The 11,588-nt window shown below is 37.3% G+C and overlaps 1 protein-coding gene across 1 annotated transcript; it reads left to right on the top strand.

Moving 5' to 3' along the window:
* Positions 1–1,591: 1,591 nt before the first annotated feature.
* LOC133532657 (uncharacterized) lies at positions 1,592–11,324 on the top strand. The gene is made up of 7 exons (XM_061871415.1): positions 1,592–2,100; positions 4,316–4,487; positions 4,656–4,934; positions 5,574–5,731; positions 5,946–6,087; positions 9,385–9,558; positions 11,094–11,324. The coding sequence occupies exons 1-7, from the start codon at positions 1,804–1,806 to the stop codon at positions 11,219–11,221; spliced, it is 1,350 nt and encodes a 449-aa protein (XP_061727399.1). The 5' UTR covers positions 1,592–1,803; the 3' UTR covers positions 11,222–11,324.
* Positions 11,325–11,588: the final 264 nt, after the last annotated feature.

Below are 11,588 nucleotides of genomic sequence, written 5' to 3' on the forward strand. Positions count from 1 at the left end.
ACATAAAAACAGTACGATATGTAATAAACATATATATTACAATTTTACGTATACATGTAACGTTGAAGTATAAAAAAAGCGGCCAAGTGCGAGTCGGACTCGCGCATGAAGGGTTCCGTACAATTTAAGACGTATTAAAAAAAATCTTACTAGATCTTGTTCAACATTTTACCACTTTGGACACACATTTTACCACTTTGGAAGTGTCTCTCGCGCAAACTATTCAGTTTAGAAAAAAATGATAATAGGAACCTAAATATCATTTTTGAAGACCTATCCATAGATACCTTACACGTATATGTTTGATGAAAAATTTTTTTTTTTAAATTTTATGACGTATTAAAAAAAAACTACTCACTAGATCTCGTTCAAAACAATTTTCAGTGGAAGTTTGCATGGTAATGTATATCATATATTTTTTTTAGATTTTTCATTCTGTTATTTTAGAAGTTACAGGGGGGGGGACACACTTTTTTTCACTTTGGAAGGTTCTCTCGCGCAAACTATTCAGTTTAGAAAAAAAAGATATTAGAAACATTAATATCATTTTTGAAGACCTATCCATAGATACCCCACACGTATGGGTATGATGAAAAAAATTTTTTTTTTATAATTTCATGACGTATTAAAAAAAAACTACTTACTAGATCTCGTTCAAACCAATTTTCGGTGGAAGTTTACATAGCAATGTATATCATATATTTTTTTTAGATTTTTCATTCTGTTATTTTAGAAGTTACGGGGGGGGGGACACACATTTTACCACTTTGGAAGTGTCTCTCGCGCAAACTATTAATTTTAGAAAAAAATGATATTAGAAACCTCAATATCATTTTTGAAGACCTATCCATAGATACCCCACACGTATGGGTTTGATGAAAAAAGATTTTTTGAGTTTCAGTTCTAAGTATGGGGAACCCCCAAAATTTATTGTTTTTTTTTTCTATTTTTTTGTAAACATCCTAATGCGGTTCATAGAATACATCTACTTACCAAGTTTGAACAGTATAGCTCGTATAGTTTCGGAAAAAAGTGGCTGTGACAGAATCGGACAGACAGACGGACATGACGAATCTATAAGGGTTCCGTTTTTTGCCATTTGGCTACGGAACCCTAAAAACGTAAAAAAGTCATTTAATTAAAAGCTTTTATTTCGGACAAGATATCCATATTACATTATAAATTAAAATACAAAACACAAACTATAAGTATAAGTACAAAAATACACAAATAAAGGTGAAATACATATTATGTTTTAATAAAACGCCTGCCTATCTTTATATAAAAAAAAAATAATAAAAAAGAAAATAAATAAAAAAAATTACTCACGTTGCACGTGCAGCGTTCTAGTAAACTAAGTCAGGGTTCGGTACCCCTAGTGTAAATTTATTCGATAGCGTGACGTGACGTACGCGTTTGCGTTAAGTCTCATTTTGTATGGGATTTAGAGTTTCCAAAACGTGCCGCTTGGCGCGCTGTTTCTAAATTTGATACAAAATGAGACTTAACGCAAACGCGTACGTCACGTTGCGATTACGAATAGATTTACACTAAGGGTTCTGAACCCCTAGTGTACATTTATTCGATAGTGAAACGTGACGTACGCGTTTGCGTTAAGTCTCATTTTGTATGGGATTTTGAATTTTCAAAACGTCCCGCTTAGCGCGCTGTTTCTAAATCCCATACAAAATGAGACTTAACGGAAACGCGTACATCACGTCACACTATCGAATAAATTTACACTAGGGGTTCGGATCGAGGTTCACACTTATTTCTTCTATACAAAAATATGGTTTACGAATTATGCCAACCACACATTTCACAACATTCACCTCATTCACACCTACAATGTTGTACCTACTACTCGCTTCAATTATAATTCTTCTCCCCATGACCGAAGCCGGCCACATGGCCCACAACACCTCTGACGTCATCACCACCTACATGGGCCACTCGGACGTGCAAGCACCGGTGGATTTTAGAAAAGGGAATGAGAAGGGGAGGAAGAGTGGGGGGGAGAGGAAGGGGGATAAGCTGAGCGAGAGAGAGGAGAGGAAAGAGAAGGGAGAGGCGAATGATTCGGATTATTTGGAGCAAACGGTAAGTTTTCGATTTAATATTTATGGTACCCTATAATTAGAAAAAGATTTTTAGGATATGTACCGCAAAATCGAAGGTGTTGTATTGATTTTTTACACAATTTAATCATGAGCAAATGCCACGGAAAATTAAGAGCCCGGTAACGATTTTAGAGCAAAAATTTAAAATTGATAGATTTAGTCGTTGAAATTGTACACCTTTTGTTACGTAATATCTAAATAACAAGTATTGGTCTCTATTAGCTCGTTTTTTCATCTTGCCTTTTAATAATGAGGTCGCAAGCGAGGGTCCCCGGTAATAGGTTTTTTTTTGCGATTTCGGGATTGGTACATTCATTCATTCATTCATCCAAATATACTTTATTCACGTAGGCCTAGCAACAAGCACTTATGAATAGTAAGACAGTACAAGAACAAAGAATGACGAGGTGACGTATCGCGGAAGCGGGCGGCGGCTGGTGCGGGTGGGGGAGAAAAAAGAATTGCTATTTAATTTACGTAGGCGCCTACATAAATTCATTTTTTTATTTAACGGATTCTCTAAATATTGTGACAACGGCCGTACCAGAACACTACTACAAGTTATAATAATCTCTCGGAAGAACAAGTGAAGTATAATTGATGTTGTAAATATTATTCCATATATAATACTAATGAATATAATTCATAGATCAAATTTAATACTAAAAATTTCACAAAATATAGTCATACAAAAAAAATGTATAAAAAATACTAGTCTAGATTGTTTCTAGAATAAATTCTAAATGTAAAGTACCATAGTAAAAGTTGCTCAGTATGACCTATATTCACCCCGTAAATTATTGCAAGTGACTAAATTCACCCTGTACTTTCGCCATGTCTGCCTGTCCGTCTATCCGTGGCTTGGTGTTATCATAAAAAAAACGTACTATGAAGTAACCCTTTCAAACAAACAAAAATCGTTATATCCTTCCACAAATCGGGAAAGTCATATGTTGAATAAAAAGTCCTCCCATTTTAAAATAGAAAAGACAAGTAAGTTAAAAGCCCAAAATGCATTTAGTTAATAAATTAGTTTGACTACGACAACCTAATGGAAAACTTGGCACCACTTTAGAGTGTATACTTAATGGTGACAGGAAATTGGCCCAATTATTGTCCGAGAGATCCTTGGAATGGAATCTCCATGTACCAAAAAATGTCATCAAAAAACCTTAAATAGGTGGCGCTACAATACCTAGAATACTTGAACAAAAAAATCAAATCATAGACAGCGCAATTCATACACTTAGTTCTATGGAGTGTGGAATTACAAGGACATCTCTTATGGTAGAACTGTTGCAAAAGTGTCCAGCTGTCAGCTATAAATAATAGTTCCAAATCTCTCCAGAGTAGCGCTAGAGTAGCTAAGAACGTGAAGAACCTAGGCGTTATTGACGGAGTGAATTGCGCTGTCTATGATTTGATTTTTTTGTTAAAGTGCTCTAGGTATTGTAGCGCCACCTATTTAAAGTTTTTTGATGACACTTTTTGGTACATGGAGATTTCGTTCCTTATCTCCACCTTCCGTAACTAAGTGCACACGTTTGACAGTTGTGTATTGAAGTTTCTAGTGATGAGGTTAAGACGTATGGCTTGTAAAAACTAGCGATTATAAACGAATAAGTCGAATCGATTTTACAGCCGATTTGTGCATGTTTGTATTATTCGTTTGTATTATCAAAGGAAATTTGAAATAGAGGTGGATTATAGCCACTGTAAGTAAATTTACTGCCATCTTTCAACACATAATTACATTTTTATAACGCCATTTGACTTTGATCCTTATTTTTTTTCCAATATGTGTTAAATTTGTTAAATATCAAAAAGTGGCTCGTGCTAATACCCGAGCAAGCGAAAGATTTCAAAATTGACCACTACTGTAGCGAGTGAATCCAAAAGTGGAACTTATATAAGTTTATTTAGTTATTAAAGTCAAAAGCAAAATCACTATTAACTCAAATAAAATAAAATACAATGACATAAGTTGGCGGATAAACGTACATTTCCAGAAAAATCATTCTTGTAAATGAGGAGTGAAGGACAGCTGTTAATTGATTCATTCTTAGCACATTTTTTACCTTGGACAATAATACTAACTCTATGTTTTAACCATAACCTTGTTGTTGGTGACCATATCTTTCGTCGCAACTTTCTGTTAAGCTACACAGATAAGCTAAAGTGTTGCCTGTTTTCAGACCGCCCCGACAGAAGCCGGCAACGACGTAGTGTTCATACCATCAGGCAATAGCGATTCTCAAAGTTTCAGAAGGGCAGAGAGCGCTAGAAGAGACGAATACTCTGTGAAGGACATGATGGAACGAGTTGCGGTTGGAGACGTTATAAACGAGCGGTATAAGACGGAAACAGGTATTTTTTCCATTATAAAGGACCTGTTTAAGAAATATGTGCTTTGTAAAGAACATGATGTAACGGGCTAGAGTAAGTGACGTTATACACGACTGACATCATTTAACTATCATTTTGATGTCACAATGTTAGTTGAATTGGCCTCAAGGAAAAACAATATCTTTTCAGAGCCACCCGAAGGCGGCATAGTCTTCAAACCCGGAAAAAACGACGAACGAACAGAAGAGAAGATAAAACATGAGCTAGATGACGAGAAAATAGAACAAGCCGTCAAAGAGTACAAGGAGGTATACGAGAATCCTATGGACTGCGAGAATTTGGACTGCGAGAATGTGCTAGAGGCGGTGTGTGGAGTGAAGTTGGAGAATAAACGGCCGAAATATAGGCTTTTTAAGAATGAGTGCTTTTTTAGAAAGGTTAATTGTGGACTTCGGTATGATTATAATAGTAAGTATTCATTCTGTGAATAAAAGCTCCTCAGATCAGCTGCTTCTTAGACAGTTTTAAACTTTTGATATAAGTAAAATGATAGTTATGAACTTACTTAATAAGTAAATCAACATCGTCATCATTAGGTATCAAATTAGCCCTCTATCATCTATTGAGCATAGGTCTCTCTCCCGGTCCTGAGCTCCTGAGCTAATCTCGTCCAGAAGTGACCTGCAATCTCCCGAATGTCGTCCATCCAACGAGCCAACGGACGCCAGGCAACCCTTTGATCCGAAAGCAGCCACCCACCACCATTTCGTTTATATTTTGACCCATCTACCATCAGTCTGCCTGGCAACAAGTCCCGCCCGGTAAAGACGTAAGCCATCTCTTGTACCTTGGTGCGGCGACAGATCTCGTTCCTTATTCGATCTTGAAGCTTCATGCCGAGCATGGCATTAAACAGCCAAAGTAAAAACTACTTGTAAAATAAATATACGAGTACAATAACTTCGTAATACACGAGATATGTATAGGTATAAAGAATTATAATTAAGAATAAGTGATTAATTAACATTTTGTCATTCAATGGAAACTTTGGTGGTTGGTGTACAACATATTTTCAATCAAAGGTAACCATTTCATACCATATTTCAGGGTACAGAACAGTGTCCATCGAACAATGCGATGGAGTAGGCAGCCACCTTCCTCCTCAGGAGCATACTGGTTGGCTGCAGTACCAGCCCAGGCCTTTGCCACAAATTCAGCTAAGTGGTGGTGGTCAGAGCAGCGGGCGACGAAGCGCGTCGAGACGGTAATTTCCCTTGTAGCTGGGGGTTTCCATAATAAAAGTATAAGGCAGTTTTTTTAACTGGGGCGGAGATGATGAGGACTGAGAAGTCGTGCAGAAATCAACCAGCGGAGTGGAGAACCAATGATAATAAATTGATTCCCGCACGTTTGTGCTCATCTTCGCCTCAGTAGAAAGGTGCCTAAAGTTGGATTGGGTAAGAGAAACATTGGTGCCAGAGAAAAACTTGTGAATGCGATAGATTAGGCAACCATCCCCCTGGAGTGCACTGGCTGGCTGCAGTACCAGCCCAGGCCTTTGTCAAGACGTCAGACAAGTGGTGGCGGTCAGAACAGCGGGGCGACGAACTGCTTCAAGACGGTATCTTATTATCATATGGCTAGCTAATTACAAGCTTTTTTACCTATTTAACTTGCCTTATTATATTATGTGTTTATGTTAGTTCGGGTCAAAGTTTGGAAGATAAAATTGACCCACTTCCAGATTTCCAATCGAGTTGAAATTTGACATGGATGGAGCTGATCCGATGATGGAGACAGGAGGCGGCCATGGGAACTCTGTGATAAAACGACGCAAACTAATTTTGTTTGAGTTTATTGGAATGGTCTCGATGATTATTAGTTGCCTGTGAAAAGAAAAGTACAGTCAGCGATAAAAGCTTATACCAAAAATTTAATTTTTGGCTGAAACTTATTTTGTATCTCAAATACAAAAATATGGGTTATGATTATGTGGCTCTCTATCGGACAAGGGTCCTTATGCTTCATGTGTATAAGGACCTTTCCATAAGTAGATTCCTTTTTGGAATTATGAAGTGTTGAATAATAATGACTACTAGTATATAAGTTGTATTATAACTATCGATAATTACGACTAAAAAGGCCTCAGGCAATGTGAACTTATGTATGTATCTTACAAGTTCTCGGGACCATGGGGCTCCGGGCATTTGGAAGGCGTGCGTGGGGCCGAAGCCAACACGTAGAGGTAGAGGCCCCTTGTAATAAGACAATTTACTCTAAAAGTAATGTGACACCAACCGACGATTATCCCTGTTCACACTATAGCAGTGCACCTAAGGACAAGCCCCGGTTAGTGTAGGACTATTGTAAGAAAAAGGTACAAAAAGAAACCGGGCTATTAGGTTGAGTTGCTAGTGGACTGGTAACCGAGACTATGAAGGTGACTATTGCACCTGCCCTGATCATATGTTAAAAAACACGAAAAAATGGACAGGTGGTGACTCGCCAACTTACAATATGGGTCTCCGAATACGGCCGCTCGCACAGAGCGACAAGGGGACAACATTGCGTGAGCGGGTCAGGGTGTGGAGAGGTGTGCGCCGCTTTCTACCCAGTGGCTGTAAGCAGCCACTGTGCCAACTCGCGTCTTATGCATATTTCACTTCCACCCTGCGAGCATATAGCTCTGACACCCCACTCTGGACGGCCGGTAAAGGCAAGCCAGAGGTGAGAGTCCTGCGGCCCACACATTTAAGGAAACTAAATTTTAATTATTATCTCCGAAATGTAGTTAATTAGAATACCGGTGTGTTTGAGGAAATTACTTAATTTAAGCTCAGGGATGCACCCTTGAAATTAATGGAAATCAAAAAAATACGGTGTATAGCCAAGGGATTCGACGAGCAAAATGTTGAAATGGAGGATAGGTATTTTCAGAGTCAATACTCAATATTTTATTGCAAATTCACAAAGTGGTTGTACAGGTGGTAAACTTATAAGCTAGGTCTATGTGAACCCTGTTGGGCACTGCAATATTATTATTTACAATTCCAAGGCAATCATAATTTCTATTTCTATTTCAAGGAGAGGAAAGTTTGTGATTAAGTATCTTATACCCATAGACATAAAAGGTAAGAATCCGCGCGGGGCCCAAGCTCCTGAACAGCGTACTCCCATTTGAACTGCCGAGAACGCACTTACAACTCTGTGACGGTAATCGCTTCCCATAAGAGTTGCCTCCTATATAATAAAAGAAAATATTTGTACATTTTGTTTCAGAGACTTTAACGAAATCAAATCCATACCTGCAAGAAAAACTCACAATCAAAGAAAATTCGAACGATGGCCGAATGGCTTCAAAAACGATCTTCTTGCAAGCCAAGCTCAATACAAATCCAAAATGATGCAGTATTTGTCAAGAGCACTAGGGTCTAGAACTGGAAGTCAATTCTAATGTAAACAATTCGTTATGTATGTCAGCTGGTTTTGATATCAAACACCAATAAAATTAAAATTCATTACATCATTATCACAGAAAAATCACATGCAAGTTTCCACTTAGAAAGTTCCCGTTCAGGTTATGAATTATTAACTTATTAGTATTACTCAATTTTAACTGTTGACGACTGTTTCATTTAGCATTTACGTCACTCATTAGCGTCTGAACCCCTAGTGTAAATTTATTCGATAGTGTGAAGTGACGTACGCGTTAGCGTTAAGACTAAGAAATGGGCTTTAGAAGCAACGCGCCTAGCGGAATGTTTAGGAAACTCAGAATCCCATACAAAATGAGACTTAACGCAAACGCGTAAGTCAAGTTACGATATCGAATAAATTTACACTAGGGGTACTGTTTTAAGTGTCATAGAAATCGACACTAACTGTACCTAAGATGGTTTAGCATTAAACGTGCATAAAACAATACCGAGACGGAGAACATTTCATCGAAACTGCATTTTTTGAATAATCCTTTAGCACATTGCTATGATAAAAATTTAAAATGTTTTTAAAAATACCAATAAATACCGGTTTATATCGGTTTTCCTTCGAATTTTTATAAAAACACGAACGTTTTAAGAACTTTATTTTAACCTAAAAAACCGGTTTATTCGACGAGCGATGCAACGGCTGATCGGTCTGGTGGTGTGCCACGAAAACATAGACACCGATAGGAATCAACCGGTTTTTATTGTTTCAAACCGGTTAATTTGACAATAACTGTTCTCATTCAAACCGGTTTCAAATAACAGGTTTTCGAGCGAAACCGGAATTAAAAGGTTTGCGCCAAGTAAATGATAACGGTTTGGAAATTTAACCGGTTTCCGAGCTTTTCTCTCGACTTCGATTTTGCATACAAATAGAGGAATTAGAAAAAATAAGGGCTTTTAACGGTAAGGAGCTTTTGAATAAGCTTTTGTACGTTGTTAAAAGTAACTAAAGTTTTTTTAATAACTTTCAAAGTTATTCTTGAATATTTCAAAGAGTTCTCATTGTCTTAATGAATTTAATTTCAGCTGCAGAGTGAAGCAAACAATAGCCATATGAATATATATACATAAAGAAATACAAATAGGCCGTTAATGCCCTAAGGTATTCTCTACCAGTCAACCAATGGGTTAAACCAGAAAGATTAAGTAGGTGCAGTGTATTAGGTAAAGGACTTAAATGAACTTGTAACCAAGACTATATATGAATATAAACTATATATCTATTGATAAACTTACAAATATACTTAATACAAATAAACATACATATATTGATACATACATAATTATATGTGAATCATTCAGTTGACGAAGAAGAACATTTGTCAAGTAAATACTTGCGCAACATGCGCTTGAATGTGAATTTGGTCTGCGTTTGTCTGATAGAGAGTGGGGGAACGTTCCACAGGATTTTTTTTTCGAATAACGAATCCCATTCCTACCCAGTGCCATGACAGCAAACGCCGAGGGTCTCCCCTGCGACCACTTCTGTCCTGTCCGGTGTCCGGACATGTACGCGCCTGTATGCGCGTACTCGTTCCCGAAGAGAGCACGCGTGTTCCAGAACCACTGCTCATTAGATCTCCAGTCATGTAATGATGGGTCTGGTGAGTTTATATCCGTCTCTTTCTTTCTATTTGTCTTTGTATCTCTTTTTCTTTTATGTCTGTATTTCTGTATATCTCTCTTTTTTGCCTTAGTACTTCTGTGTCACTTAATTTTATCTCTCTTCTTTAAGTCTATTTTGCCGTTTCTATGCCTTTCTTTTTAACTACGTCTTTTTCTATCTCTTTGACTCTTTCTATCTCTCTATTTCTTTATACCTCTATCGCTCTTTCAACCCTTTTTTTACACTGTCTCTCTGTCTACGACTCTTTTTATCTTTTTATCGTTCTCTATTTCTAAGGAAAGAAAGGTAATATCTTATCCTGGTAAGGGTATTTATTCGTGTGATGAGCATGGATATTTGTTCCTTAGTCATGGGTGTTTTCTATGTATTTAAGTATTTATAAATAGTTATATATTATATATATCGTTGTCTAAGTACCCTCAACACAAGCCTTATTGAGCTTACTGTGGGACTTAGGCAATTTGTGTAATAATGTCCTATAATATTTATTTTATTTATTTATTTATTTGCAAGTTAGAGCAAGAGAAAGAGGTGACAATGCAATATTATGGTGCCATCGAACTGATCTGATGATGGGGACAGGAGGTAGCCATAGGAACTCAGTGATAAAACAACGCAACCTAATTGTGTTTGGAGTTTTTAGAATTGTCTCGATGAGTATTAGTTGCCAGTTGAATAAAAAGTACAGTCAGCGATAATACTCTAATTTTACCGTTTTATTAACTTAAAGAAACGGCACTTAATCGCGTATTAAGTGTTAAATTTACCTCTGACGTTTCGAGGACGGCGTTGTTCTCGTGGTCTCGGAGAAGAATTAAATCAGTGTTTTACTGTTTTGTCGGTGTAATTGATTTATACACCGTGTTTTTATTGAATTTCGTTAACTTCGGGGTATCGGTAACTACGTTTAAGAAAACTAAATGGCATAGTTAATTTAAAAAAAAAATTGTTTTTTTTTTACAATTTTTTTTTATAATAAGTAACTAAATGTTGCATATAGCGTTGTTGTAACACGGGCATTACATTTAACTCAACCAAACAATTGAAAACTGTGACATATCAATGTCATTTCGAACGTCGATCGTCCGAGATAGTACGGACGTTTAGTAGCAAATGTATGAACTCGCACTAAACACTAATCAATAAGTAAACAGGCCCTAAGGCAAGTGTACACGCTCGTAAGGGCCTTATAAGATAAAAATTAATGATTGATTATCTCCGAAATTGAGTTAATTACAATATCGGTGTCTTTGAGAAAGTTACTTAATTCAAGCTCAGGAATGCACCCTCGAAATTAACGCAAATAAAAAAAAACACGGTGTATATTCATGATAAATTGCAATTTTCTAGCTTTCTAGCACTAACGATCACGGAGCAAAGCCTCGGACAGACAGACAGACGGACATGGCGAAACTATAAGCGTTTCTAAGGTGACTAAGAAACCCTAAAAATACGAATTAAAAACCTGGGCTTTAAAAATGGGTTTAAATAAAAATAACATTTTCATTTCAGTTTGGCAAGAACGCGCTCTATCAGAGTGCGCGGGCGACGTGCGCGCTGAAGTGCACGAGCGCGCGGCGTTCATAGGCTGGATGCAGCGCATGGGCATCCTCGATAAAAAGGGACATCTTGTCATGTGAAAAGAGGACGGACATCCATACAAACGTAGTCCCCATACTCTTCTCTGGATATTGACATTTTTCATTTTTTGTATTATTATAAAAATTAGAAGCGAAAAACCGATTTCATACAAATTTTTAAATGCTCCTAACTCATACAAACGAATCATGCTGTCCCTTTCTAATGTATGGCACTATACCTTTCGGCCATTTAGAGGTGTCAAAACTCAAGTTATTATCTTATCTGTGGTCATGCACGCATAGGCGAGACTTCAAGTTGTGCTAACCGCAATAATTGCGAGACGAATTGAGAGAAATATGGAAAAAATAACACGTTCTTATTTCTTGTACCGCCCGTGGCACACGCAATGTTTTCCACATTTGTGGG

This window comes from Cydia pomonella, chromosome 27 (assembly GCF_033807575.1).
Source record: "Cydia pomonella isolate Wapato2018A chromosome 27, ilCydPomo1, whole genome shotgun sequence".
Lineage (NCBI taxonomy): Eukaryota > Metazoa > Arthropoda > Insecta > Lepidoptera > Tortricidae > Cydia > Cydia pomonella.

Bases quoted from the DNA above. Each gene is read 5' to 3' on its own strand.
- LOC133532657 (XM_061871415.1), top strand. From the start codon at position 1,804: ATGCCAACCACACATTTCACAACATTCACCTCATTCACACCTACAATG. The intron at 4,488-4,655 runs GTATTTTTTCCA...ATATCTTTTCAG, and splicing joins GCGGTATAAGACGGAAACAG to AGCCACCCGAAGGCGGCATA. The intron at 5,732-5,945 runs TAATTTCCCTTG...CATTGGTGCCAG, and splicing joins GACGAAGCGCGTCGAGACGG to AGAAAAACTTGTGAATGCGA.